Source organism: Rattus norvegicus, chromosome 3 (assembly GCF_036323735.1).
Source record: "Rattus norvegicus strain BN/NHsdMcwi chromosome 3, GRCr8, whole genome shotgun sequence".
Taxonomy (NCBI): domain Eukaryota; kingdom Metazoa; phylum Chordata; class Mammalia; order Rodentia; family Muridae; genus Rattus; species Rattus norvegicus.
Window position 1 is genome coordinate 57,180,057 of NC_086021.1, and position 18,910 is coordinate 57,198,966.

The 18,910-nt window shown below is 44.4% G+C and overlaps 1 protein-coding gene across 48 annotated transcripts in view; it reads right to left on the bottom strand.

Moving 5' to 3' along the window:
- The window catches only part of Neb (nebulin), a 197,931-nt gene that overhangs the window by 157,235 nt on the left and 21,786 nt on the right, over positions 1 to 18,910 (bottom strand). For 47 of the 48 annotated variants that reach the window (XM_063283589.1, XM_039106300.1, XM_039106274.1 and 44 more), the window contains exons 13-29: positions 17,267 to 17,383; positions 15,797 to 15,901; positions 15,595 to 15,702; positions 15,386 to 15,490; positions 14,843 to 14,941; positions 13,646 to 13,750; positions 12,368 to 12,475; positions 12,029 to 12,142; positions 10,970 to 11,071; positions 10,768 to 10,875; positions 10,572 to 10,676; positions 9,298 to 9,396; positions 7,178 to 7,282; positions 6,535 to 6,642; positions 5,790 to 5,903; positions 3,282 to 3,479; positions 1,079 to 1,186 (exon numbers count right to left, since the gene is read on the bottom strand). In XM_063283589.1, coding sequence (XP_063139659.1) covers positions 1,079 to 1,186; positions 3,282 to 3,479; positions 5,790 to 5,903; positions 6,535 to 6,642; positions 7,178 to 7,282; positions 9,298 to 9,396; positions 10,572 to 10,676; positions 10,768 to 10,875; positions 10,970 to 11,071; positions 12,029 to 12,142; positions 12,368 to 12,475; positions 13,646 to 13,750; positions 14,843 to 14,941; positions 15,386 to 15,490; positions 15,595 to 15,702; positions 15,797 to 15,901; positions 17,267 to 17,383 — 1,908 coding nt within the window. The remainder of the gene's footprint in view (positions 1 to 1,078; positions 1,187 to 3,281; positions 3,480 to 5,789; positions 5,904 to 6,534; positions 6,643 to 7,177; positions 7,283 to 9,297; positions 9,397 to 10,571; positions 10,677 to 10,767; positions 10,876 to 10,969; positions 11,072 to 12,028; positions 12,143 to 12,367; positions 12,476 to 13,645; positions 13,751 to 14,842; positions 14,942 to 15,385; positions 15,491 to 15,594; positions 15,703 to 15,796; positions 15,902 to 17,266; positions 17,384 to 18,910) is intronic. The other variant, NM_001419519.1, reaches the window with a different exon arrangement.

The window sequence follows — 18,910 nt, forward strand, 5'->3', positions numbered from 1 at the left end:
GGCAATCTATAAACTAATACAGGGTCGTCAAGACTACAATCGAAGGCACAATTCTTTTGTTTGTTTGCTAATTTTTTTCATTATATTATTTTATTTACATTCTAAATGTTTCCCCCTTTCTGGTACCCCCTTCCAGAGTTCTTTACCCCTCCCCTCCCCCTTTGCCTCTGAGAGAATGCTCTCCAGGCACACACATCCCTCATTCACCCACCCACTCCCACCTTCTTTAAAGAAGAACCCTTGACAGCTGTATCACTCAGTGTTACCCCAGTCTGGAAACAAACCACACATCTACAACAGGTCAAGAGGCCATTAATATGTGATGTTTCTTTGCAAAAGGAGACTATACAATTTAACAAAAAGAAAAGGAATGGATTTAAGGCATAAGCAAAAGAGTCATAAGAAACAAAAGAAGTCAGAAGTCAAAGAAACATTTACGAAAGATAAAACTATAGACACCAGAACAGTTCAACAATGGCCCATGGTTAAAGATACAGGCAAGGTTTTTTGTTTTTGTTTTTGGGGTTTTTTTGTTTGTTTGTTTTGTTTTTGTTTTTGTTTTTTGAGGAAACTCCCTGGTGTACTCGTAGCATTTTAAAATTAATTTGTAAGGTAGGTGTTAGAGCTCATGCCTGGAATCCTGATACTCAGAGGCTGAGGGAAGATTACCAGGGAAGGTGATATAATGAATTCTAGGCCAATCTAGGTTACAGAGTGATAGTGTCTTAAACAAAAACAAAACTAGAAAAAAAAAGTCCCAATGGGAGTGAGTACACAAATACATGAATTATGTTTAAAGCTGAGTACACAAATCCATTTGTAAAATGTCCTGGTGGGAGCCAGTACACAGATACATGTTCAAAGCAAGTAAAATTTTACATTATGCAAGCAAAGTTATTCAACTGTATCTGAATGCTCTAGATGATTAGATCTGGATATTAGAAAGGGGCACAAGAATGATCTCCACTTCAACAAACTTTTCAGCAGCAACGACCAAAAACTGAAGTAGAAAAAAATGCTGGTTACGACTTGGCATCGTATTAGGACCCAGTGCTCTCGAAGACAGCAGCGGCCATACCTCATTCAGAATTTCCGAGGCTCGCTTTGCCTTTTCCATCTCCAAAGACCCAAAGGGCACCCAGCCACAGCCCTTCATCCAGCTGTTGTAGTCGGCTTTGTACTCCACCTACGACAGAAGTGGAGTCACGTTTCCTTCACAGGCACGACCACACCGGGGACACTGTACGCGGCGTGTTCAGTAGTTTTGAGTAGGAATGCTGTTCTTTGGTGATAGTTTGGAACACTTGGATTCCCTATTTCTGGTTGCCATGACCTCCATGTCCCCCTTAGATTGAGCCTAATGGAAATGTGTGGAAGCCTAGCCCAGAAAATGCTTGATTCCAAACTGTATTTTAAAGAATAAAATGGAACAATTACATTGGGACCACTGGCTGTAGAGGTTTGCGCCTTGCAACTCTTAGTGTTGTATCTCTGTGGACAAACTGGGTCTGGATTAATGGCCCTACTAACAGTGAATGATCTTAGTTATTTTCTAATAAGGCTTAATGGTCATTGCCTGTGAAAGCCTCAGCACACACTGCCCTTCATGTATAATGACAATCTTAGGGGGGTGTCCGAGCCAACCAATAAAATGTCTGGAAACAGCTCTACTTGTTAAGTTGCTTAAACAGGCAGTTGCTATTTGGAGTTGCTACTATGTGGGGACAGTCACCAGATGCCAATAAAATAGCGAGCTCTTCTAGTCATCTGACCATAGATGACACCTGAAATTTATCTCTGGAAACAAGGTTAAAAAAATTGTTTCTCTTTACAATATATTTTAAAAAAACCAAAAAACTGGAGTGGAAACAAGAAATCAAGAAATCAACCTTGTCCCTGAGGAACTTCAAATAGATCTATGATGAAAACATATAGAAAAATTAAGTAACCAAGAAATAAGATCATGCCTATGGTAGAACTGTTGTTTGCAGTATATGTACCTAACAAAATCAGATTATTACTCTGTATTATGATAGTCTGATAGAAATGCCTGCCGGGAAGTGGTGAGATGACTTAGAAAACAGAATGAGTTTTACTCAAGTGTGCTGAGTTCTTTGTGCTATCCTGTTAAAGCCCCTTCCTCTCATCTTGGAAAGGCAGACTCTGGCATATACTTCAGCTATCAAAGGTCCTATCACGGATCCTATTGCCAAGGAGGGAATGCCTCATTTCCTATCTGCAAGCATTTGTGTGTTTTAATGTGTACTTGCAAATATTTGATCCTGCGTTGTGCCTAACTGTGATGGAAATTCCCTTTGGTGAGCAAGGGCCTTAAGAGACCACGTTCAGATGTCACACAGTTCCCTGAGCTATAAAACCTAAACTTTACGTAGCATGAGCTTGGTTTGTGCCTTGGTGAAATCAAGTCATTTCCTTTGTCTCTCTGAATGCTCGCTTGATCCCTTACCAGTTAATATTCCCACGACAGTAGGGGTGTAAGTTATGCAGTCACTGGAAGAGTAGTGTCTCAGAAAACTAAGAGTCTGTCTTATGATCTAACAATTTGACTCCTGGAATATAGACCCAAAAGTACTAAAATTAGATGCTGAAAGGGCATTTGGTTGCTCATAGTCATTGAAACATAATTCACAACAGCTTAAAGGTGGGAACAATCCAAACATCCAGCAGCAGAAGAATGAATACACGAGATAGGGCATATATTTATAAAGGAATATGGCTCGGCTTTTCAAAGGAAGATAGAATCTGACGAAAGCTTAAACAAGTCTAAACCTTGAGGGCATTGTGCTAAGTGGAAACTAAAAACAGTCTCCGAAGACAAATGCTGTATAATTCCACACATGTGAGATGTTGCAATAGCCAGTTTACAGGAACAGGTGGTTCCTGAGGGGCCAGAAGAGGACAGAACGGGGTATCTATCTAAGAGCACTCTTCCCTCAGAGCCATCTTGCTGGCCCTTGGCATCCATTTAAACACTCAAGACAATTTTAGTTTTGACTTCAGTTTAACAACTGAGGCCTCTTCGTTCAGCAAGGTTGGTAACTTTCCCAGAAGGAAACAGTAACAGAGCTCATGTCTGACGTATGAATACTACCCTGAGGACATACATTCCTAAGGACCACAGGGGCCAGCCATTTTCCAGTGCCTCCATGCTTCCTCACAGGCAAGGCAGATGCTTCAGGGAGGTACCAATGACAAGGCTCATATTAGATTCTGTCCCGTCTCACCCTCCAAAGAGGGGAAGAGAAAGGCTCGGTACTCACGTCACTCTGCAATGCGTACGCCTTCTTGGCCAGGTCCACGTTGATGCTGTCAGGCGGGTAGCTGTAATTGTGTAAGATGTGTTTGTAGTCCACATCGCTGGCAATCGCCTGAGATTTCTTAGCTTGGGTGACTTGGATCATGTCAAGAGGGGCTGTGTAGATCGTCTTTGACTTTTCATAGTCTTTCCGATATTCGCGCTGTAAGAAGAGTCTGCTTAGTTCTACACGTCCTTAGTGAATTCTCAGGAAGCAGGATAACTTAGAGAAACAGCAGAGTAATTATTTTGTCTATGTCTTACGTCACCAAATCCCTCGGGAAAATGATAGGTGGACAGACTTTCCCAATTTTATTTTTCTAGTTTTTTTTTTTTTTTTTTTTTTTTTAGAACAGGGTCTTGCTTGTGCGGCTCTGGCTGGCCCATTATCTATGAAGCCAAGCGAGAGTCAAACTATGGCCACCCTCCTGCCTCAGTCTCCTGAGTGTTGGGGGGGTCATGATCGTGAGCGACCACACCAAGTTTTCTGTCAGAGAACGGCTATCAGTTAGTGTAGGGAACTTGTTCTGCCTTCTTGTATTTTTGCGGGTTGTTATTCTCAGGGAATCAGTTTATTCGTTAGAAAATCCAAGTGTTGGCTGATGGACGGGAAAAATCAAAACCTGCTGTGGCATGCAAGCCCACGGTTAAAGCCTGCCCCATCTGAAAGGAGCTAATGAGGAAACGCTGCAGCGGCATGTGGGGCGAAGTGACTAGCTGAATTGTTTTGACACTTGTGTTTATGTTCTCAGCAGCAGACACATATCAGTGTCTATAAAACGCTGTCAAAACACACCAAGAAAACACTTGCGCGTTCATATTTACTGCTGCACTCTTCACAATAGCCAGGGATTGCAACCGGCGTAGCTGTCCATTAGTAGTCAAATGGATACACGGAATGTGGTTCATCCACATAATGGAATTTTGTATAGCCATAAATAAAAATGAATTTAGGACATTTGAAGAAACGGATGCAGGTGGAAATCTTTATGTTAAGTGGAAAAAGGCAGCCTCGGAAAGACAAACGCCATGTTTTGGGGTGCGTGTGTGTGTGTGTGTGTGTGTGTGTGTGTGTGTGTGTGTGGTGTGTGTGTGTGTGTGTGTGTTCAGATGGTGTAGGTTTCTAGGTCACAAACTACAAAGGGGGTGAGAAAGGGATAAAGCCCCTAAAGTAGCAGGGAAACAGAGAGGAAAATGGAATATATATGATAAGAAGGTAGAGGGACTGACTAACCAGAAGGGAGCCCATCAGAGGGTGTGGGGGAACATGAGGGAAGGCAGTGCCGGGATGACTTGAGAACAAAGTCTAATGACACAGGTCATGTGTGTGAAACACTGTGATGGATGTGGTCAAGTTACCTTGTATGCTATCCTAAAAGAAATCCATTTTGAAATGTTGTCAGATATGCAAATGGCTTTAAGAAAAAGCTTCCTCGCTTTAGTTTCCCGGGCACTGTGTGAGAACAGTTCATCGGTAATGTCTTTCACTTGCTAAAGCCAATCAACTGATAAGAATGTGTCTGTATATTTGGTGCCCACCGGTCTAATGTTTTCAAGGACAGGATGGAAACAAACGAAGTCAGAGAACGCTAGAACTTTCCGTGGCATTGCTGTGGAATTAGTTGTAGCTTCTGAACTGTGGAAGGCGTAAGGAGTGGTGGACAGGCAGAGCATGCAAATGAGCAGTGTGCAGTGCTCACAATAGTGGTTTAAAGAGCACACATGTGTGCACGTGGTTAAAACAAGCAAGTGATAGCCACATCTTCCTTCTTTACCATGGAAACGAGTGTGTTCGTAAGCTATGCAGAACACTGTAGCCGCTTCTAAAATCTCTTCCAAGCAGTATGCATCTTAATTGGAAATAGCAGATTTTCTTTTGCCTCTACAGTAAAAATTATAGCCGGAAAAGGACAGGTGACCCAGGGGTTACCATTTGGCAATCCATGGATCCCGAAATTCAGAAAATGCATATGATGAAGAAAACAGCATACAAATATTATTTATAGTTTTAAAATCATGTTTTTAAAAAGGCCTGTCATCAATGGAATGTTTTCCTTAGGTAGAGGTCACAATCAATTAATAAAATCAATAGAATTGATAGCCATACTTGATTTTATATTGGAAGTTCATTAGTTTTTTCTAAAGACAGTTTTAAAATCAATTTAAAAGCTATTTCTAAATGAGATTAAAACATCTAGTGTTTTTTTTCTAGGATGCCTTTGAGAACAAAAAACTAATGTTCCGTTAAATATTAATGTGGAGTCTTCCAAGTAGACTGGGTGACAGTTCCGTCAGTAATGTCTTCCCTCAAATGTGAGGCCCGTGATAGCTGGGGTACACTCTACCTCTAAAGCTCACAGCAGGGTCTTATGAACTCGAGGAGAGCCCATGTGCACAAAACCTCCAACCGAAATCTTTCTACTCCCTGGCATGTGGCCAGTTAAACTGTCTTTAAAATGGGGTGGACACTCACATCACTCTGGTTCTTGGCGGTCTTCAGGGAGTGCAGCATCTTGGGGTCGTCATTGATGCTGAGGGCACCAATCATCTTGCCCTTGCTCTTCTCATAGTCCTTCTTGTACATCACCTGCAAGGACACCACACGTGCTAACTGCCCAGCAGGGGCAGCCCAGCCCAGCAGCCCAGCCCAGCAGCCCAGCCCAGCCCAGCCCAGCCCAGCAGCCCAGCAGCCCAGCCTAGCAGCCCAGCCCAGCAGCCCAGCAGCCCAGCAGCCCAGCAGCCCAGCAGCCCAGCAGCCCAGCCCAGCCCAGCCCAACCCAGCAGCCCAGCCCAGCAGCCCAGCAGCCCAGCAGCCCAGCAGCCCAGCAGCCCAGCAGCCCAGCAGCCCAGCCCAGCCCAACCCAGTAGCCCAGCCCAGCAGCCCAGCAGCCCAGCAGCCCAGCCCAGCAGCCCAGCAGCCCAGCAGCCCAGCCCAGCAGCCCAGCCCAGCAGCCCAGCCCAACCCAGCAGCCCAGCCCAGCAGCCCAGCCCAGCCCAGCAGCCCAGCCCAGCAGCCCAGCCCAACCCAGCAGCCCAGCCCAGCAGCCCAGCAGCCCAGCAGCCCAGCCCAGCAGCCCAGCAGCCCAGCAGCCCAGCCCAGCAGCCCAGCCCAGCCCAGCAGCCCAGCCCAACCCAGCAGCCCAGCCCAGCCCAGCAGCCCAGCCTAGCAGCCCAGCAGCCCAGCACAGCCCAGCAGCCCAGCCTAGGGCCACACTCACATCACTGGCATTCTTGCTGTTGGCTTTGGCTGCCAGCAGGGGGATGGCATCCACCTTGATGTCGAACTTCTTAGCTTTGCTCTTCTCCCAGTCTTGCTTGTAGACATTCTGGGAAAGTTTCACAAAAGAAATCAGTTTTTAAAAAAAGACATTGAAACAGATGAATCCAGTGATTATTTAAAAAAACAAAAATTGAAAGCTTGTATCTGTAAACTTATTTTACCTATGAGTAATGTATTAACCAAACAGCAGTATAACTATTGGTTCTTTTATTACATAGTTTCTTCTTCTATTTCACTAAAAGTATAAACATCATACTCTGCTTTAAGAGTCTAAAAACCTTCTAAAGACTCTTGTAAGTAGCACAAATAATTATATTATAGACAGTGACTTATAAAAGGTAAAATGAGATATTTGCATGGGAGATATCTCAAAAACTCTAGAGTTTATCACAGGGCTAATAGCAGAGACCACGGAAATGATATCTACTAATGAAGTAGGTCCCCACAGTATGTGAGACTTGAAATCCTCACTTCCACTCATAACCATTTCCAGAGCTCACTGCGTTGAGTCTAGCCCGAGTCTTAAGGCAGACACACACTTCTTTCCCACACATGAGGCAAGCATGTGGCCTCTTACTTACATCACTCAGGTTATAAGCATTGACTCTGTGCTGGATGAACTCCGGTGCATCTGCTGGCACACTGCACTTGAATTTCTCACCTTCGTGCTTTGCTTTGTAATTCAGCTGAAGGGGGTGTGGGCAGGGAGGGAGAATGTATGTTACTGAAGACTGACTGTGTCCCCAAATTTAACTTAATCCCTTAAAGCCACCGCTGGTGGTATTTAACAGGAGGCATCCGTCAGAGGTGACAGGTTCACAAGAGCTCCGCCCTCACAGAAATGGCTTCATTATAAAAATGAGCTCTGAGGAGGGCTTGCACTCCAGCTCCCTAAAGCAATTCCTGGGCAATGCAATGATTCAACAAGAAGCCTGGAACTGGCACCAAGCTCTTAGACTCCCCAACCTTTGGAACTGTGAATTAAGTAACCTCTACTCTTTTTGAGGGGCGAGGTGACACTATATAAGATATAGTGTCTTACCAGGTAGCCCGGGCTATCCTCAAGATCCCCGTGCTTCAGCCTCCTGAGTGGTAGGATTTCCCTCAAGGGCAATTATATCTGGTAAACTTCCATTCTTTATAAATTACTCAGACCCGGGGTGGGTTTTTTTTTTTTTTCAGCACACACACAAAAAATGGACTCAGCAGACATTCAAATAGTTCAAAGTAGGAATTTCCTTGAATTTATGTAAGAAGGTATCGGTGTCTCTTTAAGAAAAATGCTTTAAGGGAGCTATTTAATCTTGTCAACGTCTCATTCCCTCTCTCAGGAGAATTGCGGTGTGACTGGGCTTCCCTTTGACATTTCTGCTACCATACTAACACACAGGTCATCAGCATCACAGGACTGGGTCTGCAGGGCGGGAAAACCCACACGTCCTATAGTCAGAGCAGTAAGGAAGCCAGGAATGATTCCCAGTAACACCTTAACACAGTCTGTTCCACACTGTGCTCGCCACTCGTCTCCCTGCATCTTGGCTTAGTGTTTTATTGAAAGCGTAATTGTATTGTTTCCCCCTGCATTCCCTTTCTTTCCTTCAATTCCCCCTACCCCCTACCACTCCCTCAAAACTCCCTGGCCTCCTCTTCTTTAATTCTTCCTTTTACATACACACACGCTCTCTCTCACACACACACACATAAATAAACAAATATAACCTGTTGAGTCCATTCAGTACTGTGTGTGTACACGGTTATTTCGGGGCTGACCACTGGATAACCAACCAGGGGGCTCCTCCTCACTCACTCTCAGCATGCCCTAGTTGCCTGTGGTTTTTTATCTAGGGGTGGCGCTCCACATTAGCACATCGGTTGGTGTCAGTGTTCAGGTCTGGTTTAGCTAGCCCTACAGTTGAGGTATCCCGAGGGAAGCTTGCCTGCCGATCCCAAGAGACACTATCTTACAGTAGATTTTATGGTCCTCTGGCTCCTAGCATATTTCCACCCACCTCTTCCTTGATGTTTCCTGAGCCTTAGGTATAGGGATTTGTGTTGAGGATGTATATGTATTGGGCTCTTTTACATTTTAATATGTTCTAAGCTGCATTTTTAGTTTTCAGTTGCGTGTGTGTGCACATGCGTGCACATAGCCAGTGTGAAGGGCGGAAGACAGTTCTGGGGAGTCAGTTCCCTACCCCCACCATGCGGAAGGAGATCGGGGGTAAGGCTCAGACGTTCAGACTTAGCGGCAAGCATCTTTCTCCACTGAACTCTCAGTTGTCTCCAGATCGCTGCCTGGAGTAGCTCTTTGTCATAAGAATACCTTCTCTTTCTTTAAAGTCTTTATGACTTCACCGGAACAGGAGTGCTCCCCCTTTTGCCTATCAAATAGATGTCTCGGTTGCCACTGTTTTCTCAAGTGGCACAGAAGTCTAATATTCATGGGACACAGTTTTAATAAGTAAAGGGATCCTATGAAAAAAATCAGTGAGTTGTTTAAACGTATCAGTGACTGCATTGCTGTCCAACAATCTGCTGGGAGGGGGTTATGGTTCAAGCTAGCAGCTACATTTGCATCGTATTAATCGAAATCTGAAACATGGCATTAGGGGCATGACAAGTAGATGAGGTCTTGAAGACACTGAGGGTTTCAGTAAGCCCCACGCTGGTCACCCCCTCGCACAGAAGTCAGGACACTTACATCGCTGAGCTGTTTGGTGTTGAGCTGGGCTTGCAGTAGCACAGGAGTGTCGGTGACCGCTGTGAATTTGGTCTTGTCAGGGTGCACTTTGTAGGTGTGCTGGAAGAGAAGAGAGCCTCTGCGTACATCGCACACTGCACTTTCCTATTCCTGTCCATACCACAGCAGGACAGGGGACTTTACATGCAAAACATTGCTTTCTTTAGCCCTGAAAAATGGATCCAGTGTCACTTCCTTCTGTTTTCTAGTCCTCTTTCCCTCCTTTCCCTCCCTCCCCAGTGCTGTATTGTAGATGTGCCACCTTTCTTTAAAAACTAAAACAGAATTACATGATTTCTCTCCATTTCTTCTCCCCCTTCTATTCCCTCTTCCCTTCCCCTCTCCTGGTTTTTCTGTACTTGATATTAGCCAAAAGGCAGATAAATCATTGAGGTTTCTGCTACCTCTAAGCCACCCAGTCACTCTTTCCAGTGTCGGCATGGCTCTGTGGTGAAGCTTGTGTTCAGTCTGGGCTGAGTTGTAAGTTCTGAACACTCCGTCCTCTGTCACATCCTCCCCCTAGCACATCCCGGTCATAACTCTTCTCCATTCCTCTTTCCCGTTTTTTTTTTCTTTTTTTCAGAGCTGAGGACCGAACCCAGGGCCTTGTGCTTGCTAGGCAAGCGCTCTACCACTGAGCTAAATCCCCAACCCCTTCCTCTTTCCCTCTTGAGGCCGTTCGTTCTGCTTCTCTGCCCCTGATCTTGGTGTAGCAGAACACTCCTGCCTCAGATCACTCCAGGCCCCCGGTCTCTTCCCATGACCCTGGTTGAGTTCTGAGTCACCCCCTTATATTGGATCATCTCTCTCTTTTGCCCCTGAACACTCCTTGTTCACTGCCCATCTCTTCCACTCCAATCCAACTTCCGGGAGAGCGGATCGCCTTGTTCCCTAGTTCCCAGGACCGAGGACAGTGTCAGACTCAAGCTAGCTCCTTATGTCATTTTGTTGAACAATGAACACTCTGGTTATGACAAACTCCAGTAGTCTCCTTTTGCCCTGAATTTATAGACACACACTACTGAAAGTAGACATAAAACCTAAAAGAATTTCATAGGCAATAGATATCTTCCTATTAATTTCTGTGTTAAACCAGAAACCTCCAAAGCCAAATTTAAAAAAAAAAAATCTCCTCCTGACGACTAGGTGACAACATTTAAACTCCTCTTGAATGTACCACTAGATGTCACAAGCATCCTACACCCAATCTGAAGAACTCAGGGACGCTGGCTTACATCTTTACACTGGTCCAACTTCTTGATAGCTTCGTACTCTTGGGTTATCGTCTGAGGGAAATAGCACTTCCCTTTATCTTCCTCGTATTCTGCTTTGTAACTCTTCTGCAATGGCACAAGAACAAAACCCACTCAGCGTGGCTGTTGCCCCCAAACAACGTCACAGCAAGGCCGGAGGAACTGGATTCAAACTTACGTCACTGTTTTGAGCAGAAACCTTCATGCAGTGCGTATGGTACGGGTCTTCAAAGCTGCCGACATAGTGTCCCAAAATATTCTTCACATACGAATCTTTATATTTAGCCTGGCGAAGAAAACCCACATGTTTCGAGTTAATAGCGACTTTCCAATGGGCAAGAAAGCCTTCCTACCCAAGGGGTGGCCACGGCTTTCCGAACCTCACTGAAGTTCTTCAGAAGGGTGTCCAGTTGATACTTAGGGGTCTCACAGTAATTCATGCTCTTGGCCTTTGTCTTCTCATAGTTTTCTCTGTATAGTCTCTGTCAGAGGTAGAAAGAAAGAAAAATATATCCCACACACTAACAGTCATCTGTGCCATTGCCAGACTCGAACAACTTGTAAGAAGATTGTTACGATCTCTTCCACCCGTTTTTTTCCACTGTGCGCTAAGGATACTCTTGAAGCTCATGCCTTGTATGGTGTCAGTTGCTAATAACAGCAAGTGTTCATGTTACCTACCCCAGTGTTTCTCAGATTGAAAAAGAAGGGGCACGAATGCCGTGAAATAACTGTCCCATTGGTGTGTGCCTGGAGAACATGGATGGCTTAAAAAGTTGAAGTAAAATAAAGCCTAAGGCCTAAGATGGGCCTGAGGACTCAGGCAGTCCCACAGACCCCACCAGCTTAGCATTTGATGCACACACTTCTCACACCCCTGGAAGTCCCTTTTCCTTTGTCAGCCTTATATCTTCTTTATAGCAACTACCCACGACTTATAGTTTTTAAGGTTTTGAGTCCTTCAATGAGTGCATCTGTCATATTTTGCCTCACATTCTCTCTGTTATAAAATTCTTAAGACTGTAATGTTGCTTTCTGTGTTTCTGCTTCATCTGGTTTTGTACTCTGCCTCTCAGTTGATCTCGCTTCCTGCTTTTGTTTTCCGCACGTCTTTGCAAACACCTCAGCTCAGGCACTGAGTAAACGCCCACAGTGGTACTGGGCGCACTGTGTATGCTAACATTAGGCCACTACTGAGAAATAAAGAAAACAGCGTTTTTATTGTTTGTTTCTTCCTTATGAAACAAAGGCATAGAGGAGATTGATGACACTGTCCTCCACAGGACAACATCTCTGACAGTGAATCTCTGCTATCCATCGCCTCTCCACATTTAGTTTGCCATGTGAATGTGAGACTTGAGTGTAGGCTGACATACAACCTGAGGGTATATTAATTAGTGAGGATCCCCACATCAAAACGAAGTGGTTTGGGAACTCACGTCACTCTGGTTCTTGGCGGTCTTCAGAGAGTGCAGCATCTTGGGGTCATCATTGATGCTGAGGGCACCAATCATCTTGCCTTTGCTCTTCTCATAGTCCTTCTTGTACATCACCTGCAAGGACACCACACGTGCTAACTGCCCAGCAGGGGCAGCCCAGCCCAGCAGCCCAGCCCAGCAGCCCAGCCTAGCAGCCCAGCCCAGCAGCCCAGCCCAGCAGCCCAGCCCAGCAGCCCAGCCTAGCAGCCCAGCAGCCCAGCCCAGCAGCCCAGCAGCCCAGCCCAGCAGCCCAGCAGCCCAGCCCAGCAGCCCAGCAGCCCAGCCCAGGGCCACACTCACATCACTGGCATTCTTGCTGTTGGCTTTGGCTGCCAGCAGGGGGATGGCATCCACCTTGATGTCGAACTTCTTAGCTTTGCTCTTCTCCCAGTCTTGCTTGTAGACATTCTGGGAAGGGAATTAGGAAAAGTGAAATGCCTGTCATCACATCTGGAGAGCAGGACTCACTTGTTGTTGTTGTTGTTGTTGTTGTTGTTGTTGTTATTATTATTATTATTATTATTATTATTATGTACTTATTTTGTTTCACTGTATGGCCTTGGCAGTCCTGGAACTCACTCTATAGACCAACCAGCCTGGCCTTGAACTCAGAGATACAACTGCCTCCCCACCCCTTGCTGGGATTAAAGACCTGCACTACCACCACCACACAGATATCACTTCATTCTTTTTAGAAGATAAATGGACCTTGTTCATTGTCTAGAAAATTGTGCATATTTGAGGTAACTCTCCTCAAGCTGGAGCTTCTAAGATTCCTGTTCTCCATCGGAATATTTTATCCAATTAGCTGAGTTCCAGTGATCTCACTAATATCTGAGCCCTGAGCTAGACAGCAGCGAGTGGTACACACACCCTGCGGTTAGCCTGCTCTCTGGGGTTTCAGGCATCACATCCATTTGCCCTCTAAATGCACTCAGAGGTCATTTCAGGAAGCATCCTCCTGCCCACTGAGGCTGGATAATCACAAATGAGTACTCGTTTGGGGAATTGTTGAAGAAGTTAAGACGCACTCTTCTCCCGAGGGTAATTTAACTTTTCTGTAAAATTAAATTTGGAAAATGAAAGCTGGCGATGGATTCGTGGCGTTCTGCCCTTTTCATCTCCCTTCTGTGCTATCGTTAGCATAAGCTTCCTTACAGGTAGAAATAAGTCTAATTCGTGCAAAAGGGGACGCTGTAGGCCTGGCGAGTAAAGGAAATCATTCCTAAAAGAAGATTATATTCTAAGAAAATTGAACCGCAGTATAGAACACACAACAATGTTAACAGATCTAACGTTAAGGTTTACAATGAAATACACACGCAGGGTGATATTTCAGAGGCCCATTAGAACGTCTTAAGGTTATCTAACAACTGAATGAAGCTGCCTGTAAGATGACTACACACGGGCAGTAAGGATTTACAAGGCAAGTTAAAAGTTATTTTGGTAGAAAGGTAGAAACGTACAACTGTTAAGGGCTCTTGCCATCTTTTAACATTGATGTAGCTATTGAATCACAGTGAAGCAACTCAAGACCAGGGGCACAGCTATCTGTAGTGCAGTACGTGAGGTACTTACGTCACTCAGGTTATAGGCATTCACTCTGTGCTGGATAAAGGCAGGAGCATCCGGAGGTATATGACACTTGAATTTCTCACTTTCGTGTTTGGCTTTGTAATTTAGCTAAAGAGGGGGAAGCGGGGTATGGGTCAGAGAGAGGACCATTAGGTTCAGAAGAAAAAGGACTTACCAATTACAAAACCCCCTTCAGACATGTTGGAAAATACCAGCCAATATCACAAGAACAAGAGCCTAGGAAGACTGCACTGTTGAATCTGTGGGCTGGACTCCTGTCAGCACGTCTATCACAGCCACCACATCTACCACCATGGTAGGTGACAGAATGAGGTGGCTCTTCATTCACATTCCTCTCACAATTGGCCCTTTCACAGAAGCACTGTCCTGGCCTCCTCTTCATCTCTGACATCACTTGACTGGAGATCCCCTTATAAATGTCACCTTGCATATATCACGTGTACTGACACTGCAGTTGAAACTGTCACTTCTGGCCATAAATACACTGAGGCCATTTAAGATTTATCTCTAGGCTTCCATTTTCAAGAAAGTTATTTGGCAGTGAGAAATCTGCATGGTAAATATCTGATCCTCACCACACCTGTATATTTTGAACACATCTCCTATTGTGTTAATTTTCAAAACAAATTATGTAAGAGAAAAAGAGGCATAGAAAGATTAAGTCCCTTGACTATTGTGACACAGGAAGCTGGGATACAAATCCAATTTTGTCTATCTAGAATTCATGTTCTTTTTAGAACTTTAAGCTACACCGGTTTCCTTGAATCAACAACTCTACTAAGTGTTATCTACTTGAAAAAGATTCCATCCCACCAGGTAGGAAACTATTTTAAGTGATTAGAGAGATGCAAACACAACTAAAGCATAAAAGTTTTCTTTTATTTTTTTTTCTTTTTTTCAGAGCTGGGGACCGAACCCAGGGCCTTGCGCTTGCTAGGCAAGCGCTCTACCACTGAGCTAAATCCCCAACCCCAAAAGTTTTCTAATAAGTGAAATAATGTAAGAAGTTGGGTCTTTAATGGGCTAAGAATGTAATGGTAGAACGTTTGCCCACGTGAACAAGGCTTGGGGTTTGATCCCAGAAATGGCAAAATGGAACAAATTAAATTTCTGTATGGATTTATGAAATGTCTCCGCAACCCCCTGAAACTAGTTCCCTAAATGCTTAGAAGAACTTACATCACTCAGCTGTTTGGAATTGACCTGGGCTTGTACCAGAACAGGCGAGTCTGTAACTTGAGTAAACTTTGTCTTATCTGGGTGGACTTTGTAAGTGTGCTGTGAGGAAACAAAGGAATTTGGTTAAGTAGAGTCTGTGAAATCCATGGTGGTCTATGAGCTAGGAAAAAAGAACCCATCCCATCCCACCCCAAAAATCCTGTGGTTAACCATTTATTGGTTTTGTTTTTAGCTGGACTGCAGATCACTTGAACGATGGCTCTTCTGTGAACATGAGGAGCACCCCTGTGTCTTCAGATTCCTGAGAGCCCTTCACAGCTAGAATTAGCTCTTGGGACCCAGGCTAGGGGTAGGAAAAGAAGTATATGTTCTACAAAATAGAGGCTGGTTCTTACAAGCTCGTCACTTGAGCAAATTTGTAAAGTGGTCAACATTTTAGGTGTTTCTTGACCTTCAGAGGCCACAGAGGGCAGCAACATCTGGGCCCATCTCCTGGTGTGTAGGAGGAGGCATGGTGGTCACAGCCTCTCGCTGTGAACGTACATCCTTACACTGGTCCAGTTTCTTGATTGCTTCATATTCCTGAGTAATTGTCTGGGGGAAGAAGCCTTTGCCTCTGTCCTCTTCATACTCGGCTTTGTAGTTTTTCTACGAGGGGGAAAGAAATCAGATGTGAGGATCCAACCTTTACTTTATGCCTTTAGCCTATGATGTCATACTTAGAGCATGAAAACAATGGGCTTAGGACTTACATCGCTATTTTGAGCTGTAACCTTCATACAGTGCGTGTGATACGGGTCCTCAAAGCTGCCCACGTAGTGCCCCAAGATATTCTTTAGGTAGGAATCTTTATACTTAGTCTGAAAGACAAAATGTTCTTCATTTATTACCTGATCCGCAGCTCGTTAACTAAGACAGCCTTTAACCAGGACGAGCGACCGTAGGACCACTTACGTCACTACTGAAGTTCTGTAGCACAGAGTCGAGCTGATACTTGGGCGTCTCACAGTAATTGATGCTCTTCGCTTTTGTCTTTTCATAGTTTTCCTTGTATAGTTTCTGCCAAAGCAGAGGGAGGAGGGGAGCAGTTAAAATAGATCCTGTCACTCCCACGCTGATTATAAGACTCATTTTCCAACACCAAACAAAAGAAGAAGAAAAGATACTACCTGTCAACTACCTTAGAACCTGACAATCAAACACAGGGTGATGTGGTATTATTAGCAATGATTGTAAAACCAGATTTTTTACATTTTCAAAAACTTAAGAAACCAACAAATACTACCTCTAGGTGAGCCTTGGTGGCAGGGCTGTGTTTCTAAGCTGTTCTCTCTTTTTCTCTGTCTCTCTCTCTGTCTCTCTGTGTCTTTCTCTGTGTCTTTCTCTGTGTCTCTCTGTGTCTCTGTGTCTCTGTGTCTCTCTCTGTCTCTCTGTCTCTGTCTCTGTCTCTGTCTCTGTCTCTCTCTCTCTCTCTCTCCCTACCCCTCACCAACTGTGACTTGTGTACACAGAAGCCATGATAATACCAGTCCATAGCCTTGTTATTTTTCATGTAAACATCCATGAAAAGGTAATTTGAAAAAGTACATAGCTAGCCTTAAAAAAAGAGAGACCCTCATAAAGAATTTGAAGCATGCGTCATCACTAACTTCCCTTGACTGCTATCATTTATTTAGCCTTAAAAATAACAAAAATCAGTCAATTATTGGTCTCAGGTACATGACTGAGAAAGCTGCTGTCACCACCTTTTCATGTTGGATTTTCAAAGTTTCAATAATCCTATTCCTTTGTCATACATTTATGTTCCTGTTTCTAGCAACAAAAGTAGATTTGAGTCTGAGATGGTTGGTTTTACAAACATGCACTCCACCTGGAAGGCAGAAGCATTTCATGTAGAGGTCATAGCTGAGTGATTTGGAAAGATGGGATTAGCACCCTATTCCTTGTCTTCCTACTCCCATGCACACACTCCTACCATGACTTAGTTCAAGAGCAGGGAGACGGTAACTAATCTGTGTAAAATCTTTGAAACTTGGAAAAAGCTTTGTATAATCTGTTGGTAAAAAAGACTCAACCGATCACATATCTAGCTTGTGTATGTTTGTCTATACGTGTATTTCGTGTGTGTGTGTGTGTGTGTGTGTCTGTGAGAGAGAGAGAGAGAGAGAGAGAGAGAGAGATGGTCAAAATTGGTAAATTCATCTTTGACCTTTATTTAGTCTCCTCAGACGATGATCTCCCTGACCTTTGAACCCAGTCCACTGGCTGCAGACACCGAGGCATGTTATGTTCCTTCTAGTCAGCTCTGCTATGACTCTGCCTCTATAACCTTGAACACAGGCATACAGGTACCACACAGGGAGAAAGACTCCATCCCGCTCGAAGCTAAGGTTTTAAAACCATTTGTGAAGAGGGTTGACTTACATCACTGAGGGCGTTTCCTGCCGTCTTCAGCTGCCTAAGCAGTGGGTTCTCTGAAGCAGGAAGAACATTGTAGTCTGCTTTCCCTTTATTCTTTTCATAGTCTTCTTTGTATTTTACCTGTAGGATGAAATGAAATAATAAAGTAACTCCGCGGGTTATTTTTGTCCTCTACTCCATTATATCAATTATGACATGACTCCACAATCAATTTGTCTTTAGAAAAATGGCAGCTTGACATTTTATAACCATAAAACCCACAGAAACTCATAGCGGCAGTACGGAGAGTGCATGAATTTCCAGGAAACTTTTTCTTTTCGTTCATTTATTCATTCAAAAATATGAGAGGGAGTTGATTCTGTGCTTGGCTCTGGGAAAGCCACAGCAGAGAACAGCATATGGTCTCTGTCCTCGAAAGGAGAGAGGCACATAAATATTGGGGCAAAGGAAGAAACACAAATAGTGACAGCACATTGTGTCCCAGATGTCTGCTCCTGCAGAACCTTCAGCCAGGCTTCAACTCCCAGCTGCTGATCGAGCTGCCTGTACATCTTAAAGACAGGGAGCTAGGAGCATCATTAACTTCATGTTTATGCCCTTCATGTAGTTGTCTATTGAGCAGGCATGTATTTAATACACAGGCAGGACAAGAAGGAGGCAGGGAGGATGAATGGTGGCAACTTCACCTTTTCCTTTCCCTTCCCACCTTGTACTTTCAATTCCAACCAAGATAGAAGTAGGGAGTTGGGGCCTTGGGGAAATGAAAAACCTGTAACCAGGACCATGTCCAGAGTGAGCAGAATGGTAAACTGATCCCGATTCTGACCATGATCTCTAGTCAGAGACTTTTATTTGGTAGTATATTTATTGGATTGTACAACCTAAGTAATTCACTATCTTTTAAAACCTTACCAAAAAAACCAATTGGCTTAGCAGACAATAGCAGGTGATCCACAACTGAGACCCGGATGTGCCAACCCTATTGCTTAGCCAGACTACCACAGAGGCTACTCTATGGGCATGGGAGACCGACATAGCCTTTCTACCTCATGGAATTGTAATCCCCCCTCCCTTGCAAAACAGATTGAGCAGAAGGGACATTCATAAATCCTACAATCCGACCTACCTCCGTTACATGGGAGAATGGTTAAGGCTTATGACAAAGCCATCCCTTCTTTAGCAAACCAGATCTCCCCTCCTTCAAGGGCATCAAGCAGCTGTCTCTCAGCGTCGATTCACTGTTACCTCTCTACTGGGTTTTCCCAGCTGCATGGCAGCATGGAACTTTGTATTCCACCTGAAATATTTTCCTTACCAACTTTTCTTTCAGCTATCACCCAAGCAAACACAGCCAAACTGTTCTGTGGGCTGCCGATGAGGATGCATAAGCAAACCCGGGTAGGAACACTTGGTGTAGGTGACAGCACCGTTCCCCCATTTGCACTTGATGGAACAACCCTGCTACCTTTCAGTTGTGCTCCTCTCTCACTTGGCTGGTATTTTCCCATGGAAGTACATCAGGGTTCTGTGCTTCTATCCACTCTACATCCCTTGTGCTGTGCAGTCTCATGGCTTAACTATCCACATACTAGCATACCCTAATTTTATATAAAATTCCTGTAAGCGTACTTTGAAACTCCAGACACA